The sequence below is a fragment of the Numida meleagris genome, chromosome 2 (assembly GCF_002078875.1).
Source record: "Numida meleagris isolate 19003 breed g44 Domestic line chromosome 2, NumMel1.0, whole genome shotgun sequence".
Taxonomy (NCBI): domain Eukaryota; kingdom Metazoa; phylum Chordata; class Aves; order Galliformes; family Numididae; genus Numida; species Numida meleagris.
In genome coordinates this window covers 77316753-77331959 of record NC_034410.1, presented here as the reverse complement: position 1 = coordinate 77331959, position 15207 = coordinate 77316753, and the positions used below count along the sequence as shown (strand labels likewise).

At 42.5% G+C, this 15207-nt stretch overlaps 1 protein-coding gene across 1 annotated transcript; it reads right to left on the bottom strand.

The window, feature by feature from the left end:
* On the bottom strand, nucleotides 12925–15000 carry LOC110394825. Its single transcript, XM_021388864.1, has 2 exons — nucleotides 13711–15000; nucleotides 12925–13626 (listed from the first exon to the last, which is right to left on the bottom strand). Exons 1-2 carry the CDS (start codon nucleotides 13768–13770, stop codon nucleotides 13012–13014), a joined length of 675 nt encoding a protein of 224 aa, XP_021244539.1. The 5' UTR covers nucleotides 13771–15000; the 3' UTR covers nucleotides 12925–13011.

The window sequence follows — 15207 nt, the reverse complement described above, 5'->3', positions numbered from 1 at the left end:
CTGTGTGTGTATTGTGTCCTCATTAGATTTTAGCATTTGAGTATGTTTAGTCTTAGAGCTGGAACTCTGTCTTCTGTATTTTATACAGTGAGACCTGGTTCTGACTGGCCATGCCGTTGCCCAGGGTAACATGAACAGTTGCAAATCACTGGAAACCAAGTGCAAATAAGAGCCATGCTCTTTCTTCATTTGCTTTAGGGCAGTTATTCAGAAGTAGATATTAGATGCAGTCCATCTTACACCACCTTACCAAAATGGAAGTTAGAGGAATTAATCTCAGTTAATCTCACATGTAGTGTCATTAGTTTTCACCCTTCATCTTCTAATTTAAAACCTACAAGAAAATAGTGGAGAGAACAATAAGATGGTTACTGGAGTCTCCTCCCATTAGTGGTAGGGTGCTTAGGACTTTCAGTGTATGTTTTAAAGTCTGTTTTCCTCATAGATACTTCATTTCTAGAAGATAAAGTCCCTGAACACTCAGTGCTTCATGGATGTACTCCAGCAGACAGATACTGCCTTCTGTAGAAAGGAGTACCCATATGGATAATAAACACTTAGCTGTCTATCTTCTTTGAAGAGTTGATTTTCTGAGCCATGCCTCTCAGACTTTTCCATCCTTGCACTGACTTTTCCACTGGAAAGGATGGTTAGACCCACCTCCATTTACTGAGACACAGAGTTTTTCAATGTTTTCATTCAGATCAGATCTGAATCATACTTCTCAAATATTATAAAATGCTGAAGAAGATATATATACTCGTAAAAGAGTGCCCTTCAGAGGGGTTAAAGAATGAATATGAGATGAGTTCTGGAAGTAACTTTTTCTTGTAGAGAACCAATAATGTCCTGAATACAGTGTTCATCTGACAATATCTATTACTTTACATGAGGTATGAATAGGACAGTTTTCATTTATTTTTTTACTATGCATATTGAATTATGTCAGACTGGCGCAACTGTATAGACGCATGAATTTACTTACTTAAGATAAGCTTTCTTGTTAGTATTCAGTGCAAATCATCCCAGTAGCTGCTAAGAATAATTTTAATGTTGAGATGCATTCACATCTCATCACCTTCATTTCTGATATTTATTAGTTTTTCTCCTTCACTCTTATATCTTCTTACCTTTTTAATGGTTTTAGACTAAACACTAATCCAAGCTTTCATTTCTCTTTACATCTTTGGTGGTTTTCTTGTCTTTTTTCTTTTTTTCCCTAGTCTAGAAGGTTTGTGTAGGTAATGCATCAATTTTAATCCTATCCTTTAAGGTCCTCAGTAACTGTATGATGAATTAACAGAGAGTGATAGACTAAACAGCAGCTGTGTGATAGGCTGTCATGCTGTTGTGCTACCCAACAGATGGGGAAGCAAGCACAATACCAAGTCAAGACAGGAGGCTTGCACAGACCAAAAGCAGGGCTGGTCTGCAAATGGCAGTCAGGATGATCCAGATCAACAGACAAGCCCACAGTAATGAGGCAGGTCCAAAGTCAATGTCGGAAACTGATAGAGAGGCTAGGATCTGGAACAACTTTTTTCCCCCCTTGCTCCCTTACTTGTGAACTTAGTTGAATTCTTACGTCTTTGTGCACTTTAGTAGATGTGAGGGCAAATAGTTAACCACTGCAATGAGTAGAAGAATTATCATTATATCATAATGGCAAAATTGTGCCCATGAATTGATCTTGACAATGTATCTGCCTAACCTGGCATATGTGTAATATATTTAATCACTAAGGAACTGGTGCATTTGGCTATGAGGGAGAAAGCCTGAACTCCTTAAGTGCAACTTATAATAATGTGTGTTCAGTGTTTTGAAATTGTTCAGAATTTTATACTGAACTATAAATTGCATGGTGCTTTGGGACCTTCAGCATCTGGGAAGCTTGAAAGCAGATAGTTGAGATGGTCTGGACAATTGTTCTGCAAAAAGAAATTTGTATTTACTCTTAGTACCATCAAAACAGCATTTATTTTAAAGAAAGTATAGGATGTAAGGTATATATATCAAATGCCAAATTTGTATGTATGTGGAATTCTTTGTTGTTGTTGTTGCATTTCATTCTGGTAGAATTGTCAGTAAACATGTAGAAATTTGGCAGTGACTGAAAAGGGAGCCACTGTCTTCTAGTATTTCTTGTTAGACTTCTGCTGCACTACTTAATGGTGGAATTGGGGTGATCAAAAGAGGAAACTCCTGGAAAGAAAAAATGTACCACTGAATTTCTCTGAGTTCCTCTCAATTTTTTCCTATCCTTTCTGCCCTTCTTGGTCAAGATCACCTCTAATTTGTTGGGAAGAGTAGGAACCAGATGTACTTTGCCTTTCAGTGGTCTAACTACCCCAGAGCTCCAACATAGTCTCTACCACTGAAAAGAGTGAAGCCTTATGCTGTGGAGGGCTGTTATTTCTGTTGTTTGGTTACACCATGCCCTGTGCTGAGATTCAATCTTATGATCATTGCACTGTAATATCCTTGGAGGAATATTCCCAAGTAGGAAATTAATTAGGAAAAGTGCCAAAATAATACTCTCTGAGAAAATAATTGGAAACCATTCAATCAAAATGAATGTGCCTGTCTTTGGTTTGGAGATATCCTTTGCTTATTCTTAGCCTCTATTTTTGTTTTCAGTTTGTCTCAGATATGTCCTGCCGAGAAACAACCCAACTGGATGCACTTTTCTGTAAAAAAAAATATGGAAATCAGTCACATTATTTTAATTGCTTAAGTACTTCAGACAGTTCTAGGATGTGAACTCCAGTTTCCTGTCCTTGTAAGGAAGGAGAAAGCTCCAATGGCTAGGTGAAGATTATATGTGTTTTTAGACTTCACTTGTAGTTCTAATGAATTAGGACTCTCTTTATTTTCAGCAAGAGTCTGGCAGAGGACTCTCATCACTAGGAAGTCCAAACAAGGATTGCAATTTGTCCTTTTCCCAATCTTGAATGTTATGAACATGAATTATTTACTGTGCACTGTATGCACACTATGAGGGGAAACAGGAGGGAAATATGGCTGCTCACAAGCTGCTCTGAAGCAGGACCACTCCAGCTGGCGCTATCACAAACATTAATGCTGCGGTTGCAACTGCTCAGCACCGGGTGTGTGTGTGTGTGTGAGAGAGAGAGGGAGAGAGAAGGTCAGGGCTCTTTCTAGATCCTAGTAAGGAAGTCCTGACAACAAAGAGCTTAATAGAATCTCTGCTTCAGTAAGATGATGGAATAAGAAAAGGAATTTAGATTGTGAGTAAATCTTATGTTCCTTCAGATGCTGGGAACCTTAACTTTGTGTAGCAGACAGATTTCCCCGCAGCATGATGAACAGTCTGTGGAGAGGTTCATCTGATGCTGCATGAACATGGTGAGTTGGAAATCTGAGAAGGATTTAATAGCCCCCTGGCTATTAAATGTTTGAGAAGCAAACCGTAGGACTAGACAGAGGGTAACATGATCAAGTCATTTCTAACTTGCTTTTGGCAACCATGGGGGAACTTAGAAAGTAATGAAGGATATAAGGGAATTGCAAACACAAATGCGAAGTGTGGAGACCTGATTGTGCTCAGATTAACTGAAAGCCCAGGCAGAGTGGTAGACACTAGGAAGAAAGTAAAAGAAGACCAGTGTTCACTGTGACATGGGAAAATCCTTCTGGGATCCACTCAGTGCTGCTGAAAGCAGGGTTCCCAGCATCTGAAGGGATATAAATTTACTTGCTCTTTTTATCCTAACTTAAGTAGCTATTTTATTAAGCCATTTGTTATTGAGCCCTGCTTATTGAGATCCAGAAGGAACACCCTGTACCATCTCTCTCACCTTGCCTGCCAGCTCTAGCGTAGAACAACAGTTCAACTTACCTCTTACTTCTGTGATACTGTCTCTATTTCTTGAGCAAAAGAATTCTCTTAAACTCCTCAAGAAAACTGAATAAAATAAACTCTTCTTAAAGTAAAAGGAGAAAACATCTGACTCCTGTTCTGCCACAAGACATGAAAGGAAAAAAAAAAAAGTGCTATCAGCATATTGGTTTATTTAACATAAGCAAATACTTGACACTTTAATCACTGCAATTGTGACCTATTTTATAATACTATACAGATGTTTATCTTTGAAACATATATCTAGACATTAATGTGTTAATGAGGCGTTAATGGGCAGAGACTTAAACTTTAGTTTCATGTGAATATACCTAAGAACAAGATGATATTTAAAAAAAATATAAAAAAAATTTAAAGGAATTCCCTCATTCACAGCAATTTTTCATTTTTGGTCTCATAGTCTGCAAATATTTTCTTCTCAGCGTGTAGTAAACTGCTTTATAAATCACATAGAGGCTTCTGGGCTGAAGAGAGGAAAGTAATTGATCTTGTTACTGCACAGCCATAATGATGCAGACCCTGTGCGCTCGTCTCATATATTTTGATTTATGTGACCCCATTTTCCCCCAAAACCACATTAATTGCATTGGTTAAAAAGATAGGATGGTACATAAAATTGATTACTCTAGGAAAGCACAATCTAGAATTCTATTGCTTCTGGAAGTCACGGTATACCGCATCTTGACTTTAGAAAAATTTCAAATTGATGATTATTTAGAAATTTAAAGACCACATTGGAAGACTTATCATACAATAACTACATGATGTTCTGGTCAATTGGCCATTAACACAACATCTAGAAAGAATTGTTCTGCTGAACAACCAAACACCTAATAATCTTGATTTAGCTGGCACAGGTAAGGTTTGGATGGTCTAATTATTGTGCCAAATAAACAATTTAATGAGTCTCAGGCTCACTTCTCCTTTGCACCTTCTCCATCTTTACTTGTCATATTGCAGTTTGCGGTAAAATTGAACATGTAATTTCCATCAGAACTTGTCATGCCCTAAGTTTTGCTCATTTGGTATACCACTGTGAATTTTCTTCATAATTCTTGATAAGGTGTAAAGTTAGCATACTTATACAGCCATATGAAAACAACTACAAAAGCAAGCAATATAGATTATGCTCCCAACAAGATACACTGCGTTTTTTTCAAACTACATGGAAGAAGTTACAAATATATGGAAGATACACACCTCTTCAGATACATAAGTGTATAAAAGTACAATGAAATGAAGAATGTCTTTAGAGTTTAAGCAGAGGAAATTAGCCTGTCATGCTGGCTCTTCATGTCAGCAAATGTTTCCTTGCTATAATATGGTTTGTCCAATGGCTCTCTTCATTCTAGTTTCTAAAGCATAGCGTCATTAATGCTTTCAAAGTGAAATAAACTCCTGCTATAATATGATGTAGGTAACTTTACGAGGCAAAGAGGAAAGAAAGGTTTAATGTTTTCATATTTGACATCCATGTAACAAATGCATTTAAATATTGTTTCTACAGATAGTCACTCTATTCTATGAAGCAAGGATATACTAAGCTTGACCAAACATAATAATTAATTGTAACAATTTCATAAATATTGAACAGTTTTTTATGTGATTGAAGTTTGCTAGAAAAATGATGGATGTTGAGAATATGCTTCTGGTCATTTGTCTTGATTTCATTCAGTATGCAGAAGTAGTAATGCAGCACATATTATGCTAACTTGGCAAAAATATCTAACTTCCTGAGCTGACAAAACCAAAGCCCTTCAAATTATCAATCTTCTTCGTTAGCAGAGGGATATTGTGTACAAAGACATAGGGCAAAGGTCAGTTAAAAAAAAAAAAAAGAGAATAAGACAGGAAACTTGACTTACTCATGTGAGACAACACAAGTAGTACTTTCATCTACAATAACTGATTTTAATATAAAAAAGGAAAAGCAGTAATCCTCATGAAAGAAATACACATTCTCACTTGAATAGAAATGATGCCCTAATTGCCCTCATATGTTTTACCTAGTTGAATAGAGTAACCAATGTAATTGGAATGCTGTAATTTTAGGCCAAGTCATTATAAAAATTGAAGTCAAGGACCTGAACACTGGGTAAATTATAAATTTTGCTCAGATCTTTCCCTGGTATCTGCTTATGATGAGGAAAGATTTTTTTTTTTTTTTTGGTGTTGCTCATACGGCAAAGTTTTAACTTCTGGAACAATTTTTCTGTAAGATTTTATTCTGTTAATATGATATTTTTCCTCAGGTATTTCTAATGTGCTGATGTTTTGTGAAAATTAGTATGTACTGTGGAAAAAATGCTATACAGAACAGACATAAGCTTGGTGTTTCTTACCTATGGCCTTCCTCATCTCCTATTAGCACTGCATTTAGCAACTGCTCAATCTTGCTCCTGCTCATAGACTATCCACTCACATACCCTCATCTGTTCTACAGCTATCTGTTCTCCTACAATGGAGATATGAATATTTATTGCAAGGTTGTTGCAGCATCAAATTTCTTTTGTTTCCTAAATGTGACCATAGTGGCTAGCTCTGCTCTTTCCCTATGATATTACAAAGCGTAGAATGTCTTCCATGAAAATGCAGAAAGAGGCAAGAATAGTTGAGATATGTAACTATCCTTAAGTCATATCAAACATCTCAGGAAGACTCATCAAGGCTGACATTCTGGTAAATATCAGAAAAATCGTGCCATGTGAACAAATAGCACCCACAATGTGAACAAATGCAAATGTAATCAACAGAAGAGAATGATTTATATTCAGAAAGCAGCAAATACTTATTTGACAGAGCCATATAACTTACCATCCATCATGTTCCTTGTTCTTTTTATTAAGCTTCACGCTAAGAAATACTTTGGCAGTATCTTATTAAAAATATATATGCGTTCAATGCTTTTTATCTTCAACAGATTCTGGCAGAGCAAAGCATTGAGACATTAATGTATGGTGGAGAAAACTTAAGATATAATATTAGGAAATATGTGTCTGGTGTTGAATCAATAAATACATTAACTTCTTTTCTTTCTGTAATTTACTTACTTAGAATTCACTATATACAGAGCCACAATTCCATGCTGAAATTCATGTTGAGCCACTTTAATGGATTCCTTATGTCTTTTAGTAAGCTGGCATTTGATTTAGTAGTGTCACAGACTGAGCCACAGCTATGTAACGACTTAGCCCAGTCCAATCTCCCCTGATGCAAAAAACAAACAAAAAACAAACAAACAAACAAACAAAAAAATTGTTTCTTACTCCCTGATACAGTCCCTCTGAGCTGATTTGTTCAGGATCTTCAACCTGGCACAAAGAGACTCTACAAGCAGGACATTCATAACTTAAAATATAAAGTAGATCCTTACTGACTAATATAGTCACAAAAGATAACTAAGGTGCAATGAGCTACCAGGCTAAACATGCTCACTAACCTAATAAGGCATCGGAAGAGTCTTTGCTGGCCAGTCAGGAGGAGAGGAGTTGCCCTCTGCAACTCTCTAGAGAGGAGCTGCTGCTGAGTTGCTGACCATTTCCAGTCAAAACCAGCAACACTGACAGCTCTGCTCAGTGACCTCATGATTCCCAGAAGTCCCAATAAGACTGGGACTGATTAGCCATGGGTTTTATTTTGCTTTGCTTTGTTTTTGTTGTTTTGTTTTGCATTTGGATTTTGCATCTTTCCATGCTACTGTTTTCCCCCTTGAAACTCTGAGCTACTGCTGATTTGATCTCAGCAATCCTACTTCTGTCATGTTCACATTCTTATCTATCTATAGACAGCTGTTTCTGAGCAGGCTGAGTACAGCTGTGCTGTAGGTGGACACTTAGACCGCTGCATGTGAGTGTTGGCTTGCAGTGTGAGCTACTGAGACAGAGGGTGACACCATCTTCCAGCTTATGGTGGCTTGTTTTCTTCCTCTCTATGCTGGTGTCACTACTATTTGTGTAGCTACCCAGTGAGCTTGGTTGAAGGGAGCTGGTAAAGAACACAGCTGCTTGTGCAGCTCATGAGTAGAATTTCATTTTGTGAACTGGTACACTGAGAACAGAGCAAACCACTCATGAAAATGAGTAAAGGTGGCCAAAGAGTTGAGAAAAAGATCAGGAGAGGCTCTGTAAATGAGCCACATGCATACTTCTTTGTAAACTGTTAAAATCTCTACGGCACCTTAAACTGCATGTCTAAAATTGGACCATACAGCAGTGGTGACAGTGATGTGAAAGACAAGCCACTTTCCAGACAGCCATGCATAGCTGTCACGCTATGAAATAAAGAGCATCCCAGTCAGCTCATCTGCACAAAGTGGCTGATTAAAGCAAGGGAACTGTGCACAGAGCTTAATTATCATCTTCAACACATTCGAAATGGAGGTGGTGACAATGGAATATCACAAATTTTGTGCCAGGTGGGTCCCACTCATGCTCACACAGGAACAGAAGGAACACATATGAAAGTTTCTCAGGAAATATTGAATCAATACAGGGCTAAAGGTGACAATTTCCTGGATTGTATCATTACCAGTGATGAGATGTGGTGTCACTGCTACAAGCTGGAGTCAAAACGGCAGTCCATGGAGTGGCAACATGTGAATTCCTTGTCAAAGAAGAAGTTCAAGATGCAGACCTCAGCAGGCAAAATTATGTGTACTGTCTTTTGTGTTAGGAAAGGGGCGATTCTTCTGGATTTCCTGGAACCCCAACAGACCATCAATTCTGACTGCCACATTGTGATACAAACTAAGCTGAAGACTCAGACTTCCAGTCAGGCCAGAGAAGAAGACAACCATTCACTTGCATTACAATAACTCTAGGCCCCATACCAGTTTGAAGACCTTGTAGCACATTGCAAATCTTGACTGGACTGTCCTACCACACCCACCATACAGTCCAGATTTGGCACCTTCTGACTTCCCTTTGGGCTGATGAAAGATAGACTGTGTGGGCAATGTTTTCTTAGTAACAGCATTATTATAGCAGCTGTGAAACTGTGGGTTACCTCTACTGATGCAGATTATTATAAGTGCAGTATGCAGGCTCTTGTTCATCACTGGTGAAAATACATAGCTAATGGTGGTGACTATGTTGAATAATAGTCTTTTGTAGCTGAGAATTTGCTCTATCAAATAGTGTTATTGTACTCTTTGTAGTCTCCTTGGAAATAAAAATAGGAGGCATTACTTTTGGAGCAACCTCTGTAGAAGTAGAATCAAGCTCAAAGCTGTTTATTATTATTATTTTTAATGGAACATCTGTTATATGGATTACATCTATTACTATAGTCACATGTTCAGAGAAAAACACATTTCAAGCATCTTTGGGCTAAGTTTCTGGTCCTATTTAGCATACAATATTCTTCAACAGAGCAGTTTTTATCCATTTTGCAGGATTTACCTCCTATTTTATTTTATTTGATAAATAACATAAAGCAGTTTTTCTAAGCAAAACAAAAAAAAACCCTTTTACGTAATATCGTATGTTTTGTTAATCCCTCTGTAATCAGTTCAGGTAAATTGGATTTTGAGTCCTGCAAAAATGTTGTTGATGGAAGTCTGATGTGCTTTGTGGAATTAGAGACACTTGGTTTTGTTGTTGTTTTTGATCTCATACATAATACAGTGACGTGGTATGAATGTATTGAATAGGACCATAGGAACATAACTATAAAAATCAGAGGAGAACTGCCAGTACCTTTTGTCTCCCTTCTGTTAGTGAAGAATTTTTCTGATCAAACTTCCAGCCTGCTCCTTAGTCACCAATTCCACAAAGATTCATTTTGGAAGGGATATTTTTTCTGCTGTTGTAGCTAACATCTTCATTCTTCTACTTCCCATTACTTTGTGGACAACTTTCATACCAGTATGAGCCCCAGTAATATATTATTTTTCCTTTTGTTTCTTGGTACCATTTTCAGCTATTATATTATTAAGTGCTCGTACACAGCAAGTTATACATACAGGCTCTGATCATCTGCTGCCAGCCAAAAATAAGTATCCTTTTTCTCCATAGGCTTTTGTATCATGACATGGTAGCTTGACACAAGTCAGCACAGCTTTCAAGGGCCTTACATCTCTTCATGGCCAGTGGAAGTACAGACAGCCTGTGCTGTGTGACTCTGTGGGCTCCTTGGTGGTCCTTGCTGTGCTGGAGCTGCTATCCTGGAGTGCTGTATCTATCTTCAGTGCAGGGGCATAGTGGAAAGCTGCTTTCCCATAAGGAGCAGTTTGGATTACTCTATTTGTTTCACTTTTCAGGTAGAGAACACAGTAAGACCACTTGAGCAAACTGGAGGTGGTAGCTTGGAAAGCTGTGTCTCTGGAAAGGATTTAAAGAGCACAACTGACAGACAACTCAGTATGAGCTCCCATATTACACTGTGGCCATTTGAGGCTAACGCTCCTTGGCTGCAGAAGGAAGGAATAATGACATGACATTACCTCTGCATGGCAAAGGCTTAAAGACATACTTTTACTTCCTCCTGGAATCCAAAGTAACCTCCCTAGTGAACAATACAGGCAGGCTGGTAGCAACAGGCAAGGAGAAGGCTAAGGCACTCAACAAATTTTGCCTCAGTCTTCATGAGGGACTGCTCTTCATGTAGCCCTTGCGTGGATGGGTCAGAAAGTAGGAACTGTGTCCCTTCGCTGTAAGTGAAGATTATGTTTACAACCACCAGACGAACCTGTAAATCCATGTCAATGGGTCCTGAAGAGAAACATTTTAGAGTCCTGAGGGAATTGACTGATATATTCACCAAGATGCTCTTGATGATACTTGAAAAGTCATGGTGGTCAGGTGAAGTCCCTGGTGACTGGAAAAAAGACAATATAGCCTCAATTTTTAAAAAGGGTAGAAAGGATAACACAGGCAACTATGGACCCATTAGCCTCACCTCTGTGCTGGGGAAGATCATAGAGCAGATCATCCTGGAAGCTATGCTAAAGCATCTGGAAGAGAAGGAGGTGATATGGGATAACCAGAATGGCTTCTCCAAGGGCAGGTCCTGCCTGACCAACCTTGTTGCTTTTAACGATAGTGAATGTTGTCTACGACAATGTAATAAGGCTTCCCTTCCATCCGCACCTCCACGTGCGGGGCATACGGGACGCATACACAGTATGTAACGCCAAAATCCCAATTTAATGCTGCGCAACAAGGCTATTTATACCCGTACACGTGACTGCCCTGGATACTCGTGACCCTAGACCCCTCCCTGGGTGCACGCAGGCACTGCCCATCTTACCCCACAACTCCCCCCTCTTTAACAGCCCCTTTTATACGTTCCCCTTTTGGTTCCCAGTTTCCCCAACTATTCCTACAAGGCCTAAGTGTGTCTTATATACATATATACTAGGCAGGGGAGGTCCTGTCGCATCACATCCCGCACGCTCGGTCACCGCCTACTACATTCTCTCCTCCCATGCCTAGAAAAGCCTTGCCCTGTTACAGCGCGATCGCAAAACCCCTTATAACCTATCTCCCAACTAACTTATCTACTGCTTAAGCTCTAATGTTCGCACATTATACGAGTGCGTACTTCATCATTAACTACTTAGGACTTATCACAAGCGTTCACATAACCTATGGTATTCCATGCGCCGATCAAAAGCTCGTTCCATCATTCTCTGTAAGCACTGCTGCAAACATCCCATCAAGCATGGTAAGCAAAATGCAATGCAGATGAACACTAGGAGCACTATACCGACTACTTTAAGTACCTGGGTGACCCACGGCCCGAGTCCGCCAAACAGGTTTTTCAGCCAATCGCTGAAATGGTCAACCGTTATCTTCTGCGTAGACTTAACCCCTGCTCGCAGGGGTCACACGCTGGCCCAGGTGAAGACTGTGGGAGGTGCAAGTGCAAGGAGTGCATATATCCAAGGACCCTCCCATCGTGTCGGATCTGTGACAAACAATGTCTTTGCTCAGCCCAGAACGTGGTCACACTGCGTGAAGGGCCTCTTCTATCACTGCTCCAACAATGACAAGGACAACTGCGTTGACGACCCCTCTTTAGGGGCACGGAGCCACCCTTTCAGGAGCTGATGTGCGCGCTCCACTATTGCTTGTCCTTGGGAAATATGCAGGATCCCAAACATGTGCCGGATACCCCAAGTGCGGCACCAGGCCTCAAAACAATGGCTCTTGTAGCCCAGTCCATTGTCCGTTTTTAACTTTGTGGGAACCCCCATTATAGCGACTGCAAAGGCGTAATGCCTTGACACAGTCACTCCCTTTTTGTCTTGTGTGGGCGGAAGCCCATAGCATACAGTGACAGCAGATGCCTTCATACGCTGCGACAAAGCCTGCGTTATTTAATTTGTTCTCTTCTTTTATACGGCTTATGTGGATATCCACCATTTAATAAGCAAATACTCAACTATCTCTGAAAGACCAAATCACTCGTGGAGAATACACATTCATTTCAAAAGAATGGAAACACGTACCCAATCCGGCATCTGTGGAGAATGCCGTAAAAGGCGATGAGAAATGAGCTGTGATTCTACAGCTTCTTGGGAATAACAGCTGTTGCTTTAGGTCAGAGCTTCGATCCACCAGTTTGTAGGCTGCTCCTGACAGCATCCAGCAGAAGAGAAACTGCTGGTTTGTGCCTCCCGTGAGCAGGTGCTGCTGCCTGCCTGCTGGCCAGACTTTTCTGCTGGCTGCTGTAGAACTGGAGGGATCCTGATGCCTATTTGCTAAAACCTGGATGTCAGGCTCTATGACAACTCTCGCCCCGGTGAGGGCTAAGAGGTCACGTCCCAGCAACGAGAGCGGGATGTCCAGGACATAAGGCCAAATCGGTCCTGCCGTCCGCTCCTGCCCATTGTCCTCCCACGGAAAAGAGGAACAGGGTAGTGACTGCGGTGGCCCGTCACGAAACCCCCCACCCCACTGACTGAGCGCGGGAGTATTTCCAGGGCCCAAGAGGAGGGCCACACAGCTGTTGAAATAGTGGTGACATCTGCTCCGGAGTCGATTAGAAAGGAGATGGTTTTCTGGTTCGGATTTGGCTGTGTCAGGCCTTGAATCAAGACTTGTGCTTTAGGTATAGGTCTGTTTCCTAAATCAACACTAACTTGAACCAATGGTATGTCAGCCTGGCTGGCAGATTGTCCCTCTTCCTTATCCCCGGCCCTGCAAGCTGTTGCGAGCAAGATGCCTTCCCTTTCCACAACGGAAGCAGACGTCTGGTGCGGTTTGGACATCCATCGCTTGCAGAGCTGCTGTTATCCCAGCAACCTGCTCAGACAAAACCGCAGCCAGTGGCTGCACGTCTTGTGCTCGACCAAAAGCGCAGCCACGCGCTATGAGTTCCCCTGCTGTGGCTGTGGCAGGAAGGGCTGCAAGAGCAGCCTTGTACTCTGGAGCTGCGCTTGAACGTAAACACTCTCGCAGCACTATTTCCTGAGTTTCAGGGGGCAGGTTGCTACTCGAGATAGCTGACTGTACTCGGTCTGCAAAGGAGCCAAAATGCTCCCCAGGTTTTTGTCTAATATGAAGATAACTTGGCGACCCACTAGTAAGCGTGTGCATCCGCTCAAGCGCTCGCCTGCCCAAATCCGCCGCTGCGACAAGAACGGTGGCTGGCAAGATCAGTTGTTCCTGAGGGGTACTCCAATTACCCTTTCCTGCGATTGCATCCGCTGGGATGTTGTGTAGAGGATGAGCTGGGTCTGCCTGCGCACGAGCTCGCAAGCTGTCTACCTCCTCCTGAATGTACGCCTCAAAAATCGGTACCTGCGCCAGGGTGAGACACACCCATGCACACTGTCGCCAATCGAAAATCAGCGGGCCACTAAGACTAATAGCATCCAACAGGACCTGCGCCTGCGATCCGGTAAGACCTCCCTCTTGGACCGCCTTTCTCAACTGCATTAGCATTTAGTAATCTACCGGTTGCCATGGGGGACCCTGCGGTCCACCAACAAAAACAGGATAGCAAGAGCGTGGCATGGGCTCAAGCTCGCATCCGGAGAGCATGCACTCCTGAGCATGAATAACCCAGCGCTCACCGGCCCTGAGAACTTGGTCCCGTGCCCGCCCCCGCCATCTCCTTTCCCCCTCAGATGGCAGGTCTATGCAAAGGCGACCCTCCTCCTCCCCTGAGGAACTGGTCTCGTCATCCGCCCCACGCCTTTGGGACCCCTCTACCCTATCTTTGGAGCTAGTAACCCGCCTCGACGTCGAGGGGAGAGGCTGCTCCACAGGGCTAGATCCCGGCATCCTTCCCTCACCTACACCCGGCACAGCTGCACCACGGGGAGCTGCACCATAGGGCGGAGGCGCCACTGTAAAAGCGGGCGTCCCTGCCTGGACCAGCCAGGGGGCTGAAGGAACGGGAGCCCTCGGGAAACATGTCAGCGTTCCGTTCGGGTTCATAGACCAAAACTGCCCATCGTCTGAGGTCTGCACCCCTGGGGTCGCCTGCCCTTGCCTTCCGCCCCTAAAGGGGCTAAAAGCGGAGCTTCCGTCCCCGTCTCTTCCCCTGACTTGCCCGTCTTGTTTTCCTCTCCCTCCGATCGCTCCTTTCCCTGCTCTCCATCGGTTTTGGCTGTCTCAGTGTCATCAGGCGTCCCCGATAACACTTGACGTGCCGTGGCATCGAGATGCCGCTCATCTTTCACTTTCTGTATCACACTTCTCACAGTCCCCAGCACAGGGATAAGTCCCAGTGCCTCCTTATTTCCCGCACTTGCCCCTTCCCATAGCTCCTGACCCGCCTTCTCTAAAACCACTTTCTGCAGACAGTCTGTCGGGGACTCCGCACACTGCTTGCGCAGCATCCACTGAAGGAGTGCGGGGCACTCCTTCTTATGTAGTGTTATCCCTACTTCCTTGGCCAAGGATTTCAGCATACTCACCACCTCCTGCACACCGAGCTCCATCACGGCTCCGGCTTCTCGGCACCTTGCTCGCGCCCAAAGTCACATTGGGGTCACCAGATGTTGTCTACGACAACGTAATAAGGCTTCCCTTCCGTCCGCACCTCCGCGTGCGGGGCATACGGGACGCATACACAGTATGTAACGCCAAAATGCCAATTTAATGCTGCGCAACAAGGCTATTTATACCCGTACACGCGACCGCTCCGGATACTCGTGACCCTAGACCCCTCCCCGGGTGCACGCAGGCACTGCCCATCTTACCCCACAGTGAATTGCGTCAGTGGACAAGAAAAGACCCATTGATGTCATCTGGACTTTAGTAAGGCCTTTGATGCAGTCCCCCATAACATCCTTCTCTACAAATTAGAAAGATTTGGATTTGACATGGATTGCCTGATGGACGAGGAACTCATTGTGAGACTGTACCCAGACA